This window comes from Neovison vison, chromosome 12 (assembly GCF_020171115.1).
Source record: "Neovison vison isolate M4711 chromosome 12, ASM_NN_V1, whole genome shotgun sequence".
NCBI lineage: Eukaryota > Metazoa > Chordata > Mammalia > Carnivora > Mustelidae > Neogale > Neogale vison.
This window is the reverse complement of record NC_058102.1, coordinates 45807346-45820590: the sequence shown is the minus strand read 5'-3', so window position 1 is coordinate 45820590 and position 13245 is coordinate 45807346. Positions and strand designations below refer to the sequence as shown.

The 13245-nt window shown below is 45.7% G+C and overlaps 1 protein-coding gene across 1 annotated transcript in view; it reads left to right on the top strand.

Moving 5' to 3' along the window:
* The window catches only part of TPH2 (tryptophan hydroxylase 2), a 96225-nt gene that overhangs the window by 2783 nt on the left and 80197 nt on the right, over positions 1 to 13245 (top strand). The window contains exons 3-5 of the mRNA XM_044226610.1: positions 2448 to 2631; positions 2742 to 2842; positions 7568 to 7635. Coding sequence (XP_044082545.1) covers positions 2448 to 2631; positions 2742 to 2842; positions 7568 to 7635 — 353 coding nt within the window. The remainder of the gene's footprint in view (positions 1 to 2447; positions 2632 to 2741; positions 2843 to 7567; positions 7636 to 13245) is intronic.

Genomic DNA, 13245 nt, shown 5'->3' with positions numbered 1-13245 from the left:
TACTGAGACCATTTCTGGATAATGTGTTCAAAGTTCCAAAGAAAACATATTTCAGGAAGCTTTATAAGGGAAGTTTGTCTGCCAAGTGGTGAAATAAGCAGATTTGTGTCAACTGTGTTTTATTAATTCCAAGTGAACCTGCTAGTAATTCCACAGACTATCGCCAGATAAGAAAGTCAGTAATTAAAAACTGGGAGCCTCACCCCTTTTGTGTGGCAAAAGGAGCCAAGGGGGGTATCTTTAGATATCAAGAGACTGCAGCCCGATTTGATGTGTTAACATCTGAATTATGCACACGTCTGAAAGCTCATTTATTACATCTACCGAGATGCGCGAGTAGAGGCATTTGGTACTCCCATGAGCCTCAATGTTACATGAACTAGACATGTCTTTGCGGAGATGAGTCTCCTCCTATAGAAGGCAGGGCTAGCTCTCTCTCTTTATATTATAGAAATGCAGGAGCCTTTTTTTCCAGGTCCAGTTTGGTGGCTTGAACCCTGAAGAAAGAGCCCGGTTGAGGCTGAGGTTAAAGAACCCCAGATAAACTGTTGCCCTCTGGCCAGGGCGAACCTGATGGCTACCTTACCCTATAGCAAGCATCGTCCCTTACAAATGCATTTTGTTTGGGGGCTCCAGGTGCTGATTTGAGCTGTCAGATAGGGAGCCTCTCTCTGCGCGGTGCCTGGGGCAGCTGGTACAGTGGGGAGAGGATTGGAATTGCAGTCACAGGAGTCAGAGCTGTGTTCTCCTGGCTTGGCTAATCACTAGCTGCTTCCTAGCTTCCATTTCTTCATTTGTAAAATAGCGATCATAATTCCCACCTAACGAGGTAGTTGTGATGCAGGAATATGAGTGAAAGTGCCTTGTAAAGTGTACAGAGATGAGGCCTCTATTGTGAGGTCTCTTTGATGACCAGGGAGAGGGAATTAGCAGCCTGATTTGGCAAATATTTCCCTGTTTTCTCTTGACCTGGAAGAAAAGATCAGGCACCATAAACAGTGGTAGTGGAAATCCGGGGAACGATTTTACACATAATTATATCCACCAGTGCTGTCTCTGCTCAGTGCTCCAAGGCAGGCTGGAATCCCTGGAGAAGGAGTTAGCAGCCCAGAGTTTTCTCTTGGTCATCAGCTAGTCATGGGGTCTTAGCTAAACCACTTAACCCATCTGGACTTCATTCCCTTGTCTAAAAATATATACTTTGCTTCAACCGATGGACATTAAAAGCCCAAAGTGATACAATGGGTCTGAAGACTCTTGACCTTAATATGAGTCTTACCTTTATTATCAGCCAATTTAGAAAATACGGCGTGACTATAAAGTTTAATAAAAACAGAAATGGAGCATCTAGTTTCCCGGTCACAGGGCTGGTTTCTCTATCCAGAGGAGGGGCCTGTTGGATTTGATGTTACTCTGGCCCTGGAATCTACCTCTCCGGCTCTTCTGCTGAAAATTCCAAGACCATCCTGAATTGTGTTAGGAATGTGAATTGATAATCACAGGATATCAGCCAGTGTGATGGAGAGATTTGGGCTTATTCAGGGGTGGGTCAGGGTGGAGATGAGACCTTGATCTTCAGTTAACTCAGGGGAAAGTTTAAACCTAATGTTTAAATATTAAATGGCTGTCTCTCCCCTCCCCCCCCACCAAACACCTTAGTGTAAGGAGACTTTTACCCCTGAAACGCATTGGGGGGTGAAGGTTGCAATGACGTATCCTTGCATGAAGCTAGTCTGGATGTTGTTGAAACAGAGCAGTTAATGGGTGGTCCCACTGAGGTGTGTTTTTTGATTCTTGTTTGTTGTTGTTGTTTTTTTTTGCTCGTGTTTTTGCCTGTAGAGATACTTTCTTGGCTGCTTTTCTTCCTTTTCTTTGGCTTCTGTCTCCCAGCTATCAGTCCTTTGCAGACCACCTGCCCGATATCTGCCTCATTTGCCTGCCATTTATACTATTTACTTATTTTTTCAAAGGTTATTTTTAAGCTTTATTGTAGTGGAAACCACTATTAAATCAGGGTGTTGAGTTTTAGCTATGTTTTTTGGAAACATATGAAAATAAAAATATAAATTTGGGGATGATACAACGATGCAATAAGCTAATATTTCCCCCATGTAACTATGCACATCCCCAACGGGATGTGGACCGTGCAGGGAAATGATGATACTCATAATTATAATACATCTTATAGGGTCTTTTATATGCTTTTATATACCCTCTTGGAAAAAAAAAACCGAGACAGGAAAACCTACATACAGTCTTTACTCCTATGAATAGAGGAACTGGTTGGAAACATTTCCCTGTCTCAGTAACCAAAGAACAAGAAGATTGTCTTTTTCTCCATTGTGGGCAGTTGGCACCTGTTCTTAAGAGCTGAACAAGAAGAGACCTTGGAGTCCTTTTTATTGTGCTGTGAAGGTAATTTAGAGATGTTGCTTATATTTCCACAGGAAAAACATGTCAACATGGTTCATATTGAGTCCAGGAAATCCCGGCGAAGAAGTTCAGAGGTTGAAATCTTCGTGGACTGCGAGTGTGGCAAAACCGAATTCAACGAGCTCATTCAGTTGCTGAAATTTCAAACTACAATCGTGACGCTGAATCCGCCGGAGAACATTTGGACGGAGGAAGAAGGCAAGGCCAGCCTTTCTTTGTCGGGTGATTTAGCAATCTGACAAATGTTGCAAAAAGGAAAATACAATCTGTGAGCTAATATTTTTGAACCCACACTCTGTTTTCAACAGAACTAGAGGATGTGCCCTGGTTCCCCCGGAAGATCTCTGAGTTAGACAGATGCTCTCACAGAGTTCTCATGTATGGTTCCGAGCTGGACGCCGACCACCCAGTAAGTGTCCAGTCAAATCCATTCCATACATGCTGGCCCAGCTCCGTGCGTGTGCCAGGCAGCGTACCATATTGCGTGCCTCATTGTAGAGCAATTTATTATTTACTCCCCATCACACAGAGCAGGCTTTCCAATGATGAAGCTTTCCTATACATGTGCGTTGGCTGGAAGTAGATTAGAGGGGATGGCATTTCCATGTAACATTTGTTCTTAAAAGGGTTGGATACAGGAGGAGATTCTAAACCCTGGAGAATATTTCTGTAGCATTAGACAGCGTGAAATATACTTGCAGATGGTGACCCTTGGAAAGACGATGAACTGAAATTGATCACCCCTTTGAGAAATGAGGGAGGACTAGGCATTATGGGGCTCAGTGAGAGAATAAAATTCCCCTTGCTATTTTCCTTGACTGGAGGTAGTTAGGAGTACAGTAATGTGGTGCACTTCAGTCTCAATGGAAAGGCAGAGAGTTTTAGAATAAGGTCATGATGGAAAACACATCTCTTCCCACATCTACCCAGAATCTATTTACCACGATCTCTCTTCTCTTCCAATAAAAACGACCACCTTTAAAGAAATATGATACGTAGGTAAGCATTTCCCGTTATTTCCTCCCTTCCCCTTTACATCAGTTTTTATTTAACACAAGAGACTTGGAAGTTCTTTATGGTCAGAATGAAGTACAGTTAAGAGTCTGCGAGAAGTAAGCAATATAATCATTTGTTGCAAGCACTTTTTTTTTTTCCCAGTGCCCCTTTCTACAAATGGGCAGATGAAAGGGTGAAACCCAAGCAGAGTGGCCATGCTTATAGAAGTGCTTTGTGGTCTGATGGTAATGATTTGCAGATATTCATTTTATTTAAATGGAGGAAATCTAGAAACCTGAAGTGTGACTATTACCCTACACAGTGGTTCTCCAAGTGTGGTCCCAGGCTCGGCTGCCCCAACATTACCTGCGAGTTTGTTTCAACAAGCTCACATGGAAGTTTAAGACCCATTGCTGTAGAGAAAGCTGTGACAACCTCCAAAAGAGGAAAATTTTCAATCGAATTAGTCATTTGGCATAATATACCAGTTCAGACCAATTCATAACATACCCCTCAAGCAAATGGTCCAACAGACCTAACTCAATGGCATTATTTTCAAGAAGCTGAATTTATTCAAAGACATGGTGTGTTACATTTGCCAATCCAAAATTTCAGAATAATTCACAGTAAGTCACATGGAAGGCTTCTGAACACTCTAAGTGCCTGAAAGGGTCATCCACTTGTTATCTCCCCACTGCCCCCCAAGCCAGCCCAGTGTTCAGAGGAGTCAGACTTAGCACAGAAGCCTGATTTAAGAGATTAGCAGTAATAGGACTTTCCAGATACCAGCTGTTAACTTGCAGGATGACCTTGGGCAAGTCCCCCTACCTCCACGCCTCAAATTCTTCATGTAAAAAGTGGAAATAAAATCCTTATTGACCTCCAACGGGCATTTGAAAGGCCTCGTTAATAAAACAACTGGAAAGCATTTTGGCAAGAGTAAATGCCTAATCCCAGGAATGGAAATGCTGTAGTAAATCATTCAGATCAATGCCTGGATAGTAAAGGATTTCTTGCTTAACCTCCTATTTCCAAATGTTCCCCTTAGTCTAGTTCTTAAATTACTCAACCAGGAGAAAGAGGGTCTGCTTTGTTTAGAGGAACAACCATAGGAACCACTGACCTTGTGAAAAAATGGATTCCAATACCCAGTGTAAATTTCCCTGTGTTTATTTCTGATCCATTACTCCTAATTGTACCCACCTTATGATACCTTCTCTTATTTTCTGTGTAGTCAGTTGAAATAATTCCAAGTGCTTAGCAATCTCTGACCTCACTCACCACTTTTTTTTTTTTTTAACCCCATGTACTTCTTTTATAAGCACACCAAATGTTCATGATGCAAAATCTGGTATTGGTAAGTGGGTGTTTTTTAAAAGTTATTATTTGGTGAGCATGGAGAAAGAGGGCTAAGGACTTTTGGTGCTCGGGACTACTCCCCGTTCGGAGCTAGGGATTACTGTGTCAGGCTGGTGTCCTTGTACTTAGATGGCTCAGAAGGAACCGGAATGGGAGAGGCAGGGTGCCAAGGCTTGCTGGAAGGGGTTAATCATCTATCTAGCTCAGCGTCTGTCTGACTTTGCCAGACAAACCACCAGGAAGATCTTTTCAAAGTGCGGAGTGGGGTTCTGTATGCCTAGTGAGCTCCCAGTTGAGGCTGGCTCTGGAGGTCTGCTACCCCTTGAGTAGCGAGGATCTAGAGTGGGATGGTCTCTCAAAGTGCGGTTCAAGGACCAGCCACAAAGTGCTTGTTAAAAATGCAGGTCCTTGGGCTCATCGGAAGCCCCCTGAATCAGAACTTTCGGGATGGACCCTGGAATCTGCATTTAAAAGGACTGGTGAGCCAGATTCTGGTGAGCCTTAGTGTTTGAGAACTAATGTTCTGGCTCAGTGATGCTCGACCTTAGCTTTCCATTCAAATAATCTGTGGGGAATTAAAAAAAAAAAAATACTGAGGCCAGGGTCTCACCTCGAAGTGCTTAGATAGTAACCTCCGGGAATGTGTCTAGTTTTGGAGTATTCTTTAAAACTCCCTGGAGGAGTCTAATATTTCAGCAGGGCCGAACTGGGATAGCTACTTGAGTGCCACTGCACACTTGGCTGAGTGTTTTAGGGTGCTGGGGGGCTCTTCAGTTCCTCTGGATTTAAATTGGAGGAAGCATGAGTGTGCTGCAGATACTCTGTGGGGGTTAGCCTTGCCAGATTTAGGGGAGAAAAAAATATATATATATATGGTGCCCAGTTAAATGCGAATCTTAGGTAAACAAGGAATCATTTCGTAGTATAAGTATGCCCCCCCATTGCTTGGGGGTCCTCTCTGTTATCTGGTAACCTTATCCCGGCCTTCAGTCCAGAATCCATGGCCAAGGAATGCTGTCTCTATAATCGCTGGTGTAGCCAGCGTCCCTGTTTTATTTTGCTAGTCCACAGTTCAATCCTGGCAGCTCTGGCTCGCCAACGATATTTGCATCATCGCAGCCATACTAGGCTAATGAGGCATGATGAGTAATCACTCTCTCGCATGCCTGGAAAAGGTGCAGGTGTTTGCCAAGGAGAGGCAGTCGAGAATCTTCAGGAAGCCCAGGCGGTAACTATTCTTGCAGGATGGTGTCTGGTTTGGCGGGAGCTGGGGAACAGGTGCTGTGTTTTCGCATGACTCTTTGCCTTTCGTCATGGCCTGCTTTCCTTCTGAGTCGTACAGGTGCTTGGAACTCTTCCGTTTTGCCGTCCTCGGCTGTTTGGTACTCTCGGAACTTGAAACTTGTACTTTCTCCTCTAGAACAGAACATTTTTTAGGTCACAGACCCATCTGTGAATGCGGTAGCTTGGTCACAACATTTTGTGTAGACAGATTTTAAGGCCTCGTAAGCCTGCATGTGAACACCAGTTTGAAAACTACCAATTCATAGCAGAAGAAAGTGCTAGCTTCTCTGGCGGGCATACCTCATTTCTGCAGGGTGTCTGGGTGATCTCGGGCTGCTCTTTCTGTGTCCCGCTAACAGTGATGCTCTTACAAGAGAAAGGCCTTTGACTGTGGAAGTTCTTTACCTCAGCCCAGCAGACAGTCCTTAAGGCCAGTTCTCCGCCAACCATACAAGAGAACAGGGTGATTTTCTCTGTGTTTGAGGTTCCTCTTGAACAGCCTAACTTTGCAGAAGCGTGCAAGCCAGAGCAGAGGTAACCTGGGCCTTCGTGGGCCTGTCTCCACTCTCCTCGCAGAGCCCATGATCCCCGAGGCCCGTCTCACCTGGCCTCCATTCTCAGAGTGGCCGCTGCTTCCTGGTTACCTTTGAGATCGCAGGGTTCCAGACGTAAGGCGTTAAATGGAAACAATTCCTTCCGGGTTTCCAGCAGTTTGAAGAAACCAGCCCAGAAAGAATGAATTGAAGGTACCTGAAAGAAAGGGAAGTGGAAGGTCTTTTGACAAGAGGAGAGATTCTTGAAAATCTGGGAAAAAATTCTTGAAATTCTGGAAAATTCCTCTCGGAAGTAATTGTACTTGACAAAACAATGACAGACAGGATGTTTAACTTCCCAAGTGCATGATGATGGACAGAAGTCTTGAAGTTCCTAAAAACTAAACAGGATTGAGGGGGCCTCAGAGTGGAATGGATCTCACTTGCTCTCCTGTGCATGAATCCCTTATAACCGATTTTGCATTATGTGGCTCTACTCATAAAAAACAGCAAAACCTCTTTAATCTATGCTAATTTGGGGGATTCAGTGATTATTCTGAATGATAGAATTTTTAACAAATGTGCATTTATTGGCTGTGTACCCAAAGCAATTACATTTAGGTTAGCTTACTGAATAACCATGTTAAAGGGACCTGTTTTAATGAACAGGATAAGATTAACTTGTGATTAACATCAATTACACATAAATGATACTTGAGAACCAAAGATACCATTCACTGTAGCCTGAATTCCCATGCATCCCAAATTAGTGCAGCCCAAATGGAACGAGGTTTTACTGTAAGCCCGGTTCGCTTCTGCCTGTGCCATCAAGATGGTCATCCAAGGATAAAATTCACATTTGACTCCGACACTCAATAAACACCATGGCGATTTTCTTTCAGGACTACTGCGGCCGATTTTTCGGCACTTTGTTAAATAACTTAATCTCTTTTCTGTTTAAGGGATTTAAGGACAATGTCTATCGACAGAGAAGAAAGTATTTTGTGGACGTGGCCGTGGGTTATAAATAGTAAGTACCTGTGTAACTCTTCTCTGCGACTTGCGGCTGGCTAATTCGGGGAAGCCCGTGCCGTGTGAGACAGACCAGCCTTGTCTTCACTTTAACTTTTGCAGAAGGCAGACGCGAACCATTTTAAACCCTCCCCAACTTGGTGGGGTTTAAATGCCAACACTGATTTTTCACTTGCGGGTGTAATTGTAGCATAATGAGACCAGCAGGCCACATGCCAGGCACTCCATTTTCACCATTGTGTTTGCTGCTCTACCAAGGCATGGGGCCATTTTTGTATATACTCTGCAGGGTCTGGAAAATGCGTTTGAATTGTACTTGCGATTTGACTTGTCAGTAACCCCTTCAATGTCCAGCTTGCCCAGGGAAAGTAGGAGGGTACGAGGAAAGCAGAAATGGTACGAGGGTTCATGGAAGCAGCCTTAATAGAAAAGAAATGTGTTTGTTTTACATGGAAAGGGAAGTCCCCTGTAAGCTGGAGGGCTTATGGGAGAGTTTCATGCCTAATCCCAGATCCCTGGTGGGATGAAATCGGAGAACCTCCGGACTGGGGTTAGGATGGTGCCTGGTGCATGCCGTGGGACAGGATGTTTGAGACCGGCTATAATGTCATGTGTCGATGCAGGAATGGATCGCAGGCTTCTGTTTATTCTGTTCACATTAAGAAAACATGTAGACCACCATCATGGTGCTGCCTTTCCTTTGTCTGGTATGTGATCAGCAACATGAACCTTGTCTTCAGAACAAAATGTAAATCTATACCCCATAGGAAATGTTCTTTCTTATTTTAGTTGTGAACAGGTGAGAAGCTGGACTGTCCTGTGGGGCAGGCTTGTCCTTGGTGAGAGTTTCAGACATCTCGTGTGTTTTAGAAAGCATGTCCGCCTCTGCTTTTTGCTCTTCCTCTTTTTTTTAAGCGAGTATGACACACAAAGGCTTAATGCCAAGTCAAAGGATCCCACATCACACCTCTGATTGCATCAGCTGTTTGCTCATTTCTAAGTTCCTTTCATGCTTTGGGTCCTCTTTCTCTCCTCCTCCCAAGCCTCAAGCGTCCTTCGTTCTTTCTCTCCTGTATTTATGATCCTAAACACCAGGACCACTTGCCATGTGCTTTTCCCACATGTTGTCTACTCCATTTTTGTCTTCCTCTGTTCCAGGCAGCTTCTTGACTGCCTTTAGCCTCCTGTGGCTTTCTACCCCCTCACAATGTCCGTGTGCCTGAGGCTTATCCCGGCCCAAGCCCCCTTCCCTCCCTCAGCACCATCACTCATGAGACCCTTCTCCCATTGTTTCCCAGTCAGATTACCAAGAAAGGATCCTTACGGGCTGGGCTCACTGGTTCACATCAGGGTCTGATCATTGATTGTGAGCCTTCAGCTTGGCTCCCTTTGGTTCACAGATTGTCCCTGGGGAATCAGGTCATAACACGGGTCCTTGGAAGGGGTGTAGGCAGGACTGGTGTTTGGGGCGTCACCTGCCCATGACATGATAAAAGCTCAGTGCTTGGCAGAGCTTTTTTCTTTAGGTAGAACAGATGGATAAATATGTATTTTATGCATAGATGGTACATGTATGATACCTATGTGAAAAATCTATGTATGTAGGTATGTGTGTCATTTTTTTTTTTTTACAATTTTATTTATTTATTTGACACAGAGAGAGAGATCACAAGTAGGCAGAGAGGCAGGCAGAGAGAGAGGGGGAAGCAGACTCCCTGCTGATCAGAGAGCCTGATATGGGGCTTGATCCTAGGACCCTGAGATCATGAGCTGAGCTGAAGGCAGAGTTTTAACTCACTGTGCCACCCAGGCACCCCTAGGTATGTGTGTCTTTAAAGAATTTTGTTAGCATGGTGATCAAGGAACTATCTCAAAGGTTACTTATTTCTTTCTGAGAGAGAGAGCGAGCCCAGAAGCAGGACAAGGCAAGCTGGTATTGTGGTGACACTAATTGAATTGGAATATTCAATCGCTCTCAAGGGGAATTGAACATAGGGAGTCTTTTCATTCTAAAGAAAACATCCTGATAAGGGCAGAAGAGGAAAAGAGCATATAATGAAAATGATGGAGGGTAAAGTTCTCAAAGCATTAACAGGAGTTTGCATTTGCCACCTTCCCTTAGCTAAAGAGGAAAACCGGGGTTCAGTGTCTGTGGAAAGCAAAAGAATAAATTCGTGGATGGAAATGGAGATTTTTTTTTCTTGCAAAAAGCTTTATTGTTTCTGTTTGGTCTACTACTCAGGAGAAGGTTCCAGGGTGGCTAAAATGTTGCCTCACGGCTGCAGGGAGAGGCTCAGGCAGGAGACCAGGGGGAGCCCAGAGGGGCCTCTCAAAGGGTGAGCCTTTGGAAGACACACCCACCCAGCCCAGCTTGGGGGCTGCCAGCCTGCGGAGTTAGTCAGGTGGTTGCCATCTCCTTGCTGAGTTTCCCCTGCTCGTACAGGAAGTGGTTCCCCAGCAATCACAGAGCTGCGGGTCTGCATGGGCAGAACCCGAGCAGGCAGATCCAGAAGGGTCTGCTTCAGGTTCTTCTCCAGAACCCCAGAAGCTTCCATGGGATGGCTTCCGTGCGTCCTGGAGGAGGGCCTGGCTGCCGCATTTTTACCTCTACAAGAGGTGCTGGGCACCCTCGTGCTTCTTCTCAGCCAATTTGAGGAGAAGGTGGCTCACGCCTTCCAGAGCCACACCGGCATGGTAGAAATAGAAGCCCCGAGAGGTATGTGTGGGACGCCTGCAGGTGCGTGCTGCCCAGGCCTTCGATGGTGACCTCCACCTCGAGGGAATAATTCTGACCAATCTGGGAGCTCATGGTTGGTGGCCAGTAATGAAGCTAAGCTCAAAAGATGGTGTTGGCCGGTTCCAGAGGCTGAGGGTGCTGAGAAGATGGCTCTGAACCTTGTGACTGGAAAAGAGGTTGGAGGGTCATGGAAGGCTGCAATGGGCACCCCTGGGTCTGTTCCATTCAAACACTGTTGGGGAGGAGACAGACCCACAGGATCCCCAGCTGAAAATGGTGGAGATTTTATTTTATTAATTAATTTATTTATAGATTTAAAGATTTTATTTATTTATTTGACAGAGAGACCACAAGGAGGCAGAGAGGCAGGCGGAGAGAGAGGGGGAAGTAGGTTCCCTGCTGAGCAGAGAGACCAACGCAGGGCTCGATCCCAGGATCCTGAGATCGTAACCTGAGCCAAGGGCAGAGGTTTAACCCACCCAGGCGCCCCTATTTATTTTTTAAAAGATGTTATCTATTTATTTAAGAGAAAGAGCGAGCAAGTGAGAGAGCTCGTGCGTGCTGGGGGGCAGGGACGAGGAGAGGGAGAAGCAGACTCTCTGTGGAGCAGGAGCCTGACATGGGGCTTGATCCTGGGACTCTGGGGTCAAGTCCTGAGCTGAAGGCAGATGCATAACTGACTGAGCCACCCAGGTGCCCCAGATGGTGGAGATTTTATACACAGAAGGCACTGGAGCGGCTGGAGTGTTCCAGGATCGGTCCCTATTTACAGAGCTGTGGAGTGCTTTGTTTCAAAGGCTCTGACTCAGTAACTGGATGTTCAAGAGGCTGAGGTAGGCAGGAAAACTGTCAATTCATCATTTACAGGGAGAAACCACTCTCATGGGATTTACAAAAATTGCCTATTGTCATGACCCCCTGGAGAGGCTAAACATTAACCCAATGGCGATTTGGTGGCTGTGGAGTGAAAGAAGAGGGTGTTTCCCAAAGAGAGTCTGGAATCCAGTGTGATCAACCTCACTGGGCCTGTTTCTTCCTCCAGAAAGAGCATCTCAGCACACGTACGGCCCGTCTCCTGGGGTCGTAGCAGGGATGCCCAAGAGAAGACATGTGCTGTACCCAGTGCAGGGCCTGGCAGGCAATTTGTGATCGTGTCACTCCGTATCATTACATCTTCCCCTGCCCCCTTTCCACAGGCTGTCTTCAGTTTCCAGCTGACCTGTTATCGAACTCTTTAGCTATGTTAATACCATGGTTTAGCTGCCACTTTAACAAATGTCCCTCGAAGTCATCCTTGGATGAAATGAAAACTTCTTCGGTTTCCCATTTAAAGACTGTTGCCCATACTGAAGCTTTTGTGGCAGACCAACATCCTTCTTTACGGAAATATTTCATAGAAAGCAATCACATATCCCGTGTGTGTGTGTGTGTGTGTGTGTGAAGCTGCCAAAATACAGATAACAGATTGTCAGTAGCCTTGGTGTTTCTTATAAGTTGACAGAGGGAGGAAGGTACCTAGCTGGGGTGGCTACCTTGGGAAAGCACAAACCTAGGGACTGTGGAAAGTAGAGAGAAAAGAGTCGTTCCTTATTGTCTTCTATGCCATTGCTGCAGTGGCTTCTCTCCGAATGAGTCTGAGAATGGTTAAGGGGTAGCTATCCATGTGTGCGTGCACATGTGTGGGCTCACAGAAGCACACGGAGAGCTGGAGGTCAAGCTTGTGTTAGGGGCTGGTGGGTGCGGGGCACAAGTATTAGCAAATCCCAAGTGGGCCTGTCCCTGTCGTCTCCAGTGTGCCATGAAGTAAGTTAGGTGTTCTTTTTGTTCACAGAGAATAAAGATACAATTTCTGATCAAAATAAGCATTTTTCTAGTGCCGATGGCTTTCTGAGAGAGCAAAGGGAAAGGATGTACACAATAATTACTTAAAATAAGCTCATTAGACTGGCTTCTGGCGGCATGCTGCACTCAGATTTTCCAAACCCATGCTTGGAACCCCCAGTCGGAGAAGAAGATTATTGGAAATTGAGGCGGTCCTGAAAAATTTGGCATGTGGGGTCCCAGCGCACACAATTTGGTGCTAAAATGAGGGATCATTCTGACACGTGGAGAACAATTCAGCTTCCTGCTAATAATTTGTTAAGGCTTTCTGGACCCCGAGCAGGTCAAAAAATGGTTGGAAAGAGAGACGAAGCTGGAGTCCAGATGTTTGGGGTTGTTCTAGAGATGGGCAGGCTGCGGTCTGAGGTGTCTGAAGGTAAGGACAGAGGGGAAGGAATGGAAGACTGATAGATATTGAAACCATGGCCAAGAGGCCCTGGGGGATTCGTGTTGAATACTGTATTTTTCTATGATAGTCTTGAAAGGAGAAGGCAGGGGGGAAGAATCAACACAAGCCGAGAAAATGAAAAAATTCCAGTCTCTGATGAAAAAACAGCAGGCTGGAGGTCTGTATTACCATGAACCTGAAGGAGGAGCGGGTGCGGGGGAGGCGGCCGCACGCTGAGAGCTGTCGATAGGGGGCACTCAGGCGCGGTTCTGATTGACAGCGCGGCTGAGAAACAGGATTGATTACCCAGGGGCCCTGCGATGCCCGCAGACGCTTCTGGCCACGTGTCGGGGAGGCTTGATTGCCTCAATAATGGCAGAGGAAACTTTCCTTAGTGCAAATACGTTCTCCATAGAAGACCCCCGAATGCCTGCCCTGGCTTGAGAGGGCACTGATTCTGAATTCGCAGGGAAGAGGGTGTGTATCCCACCCTGTCTGCCCGGACCCAAATAACAGAAATTCTTAGAGAAGCAGAGAAAGAAGTAGCCTGTGATTAGACGATGTGGAGCACACGTACAGACAGTTCAGAGACTACGCAAGTG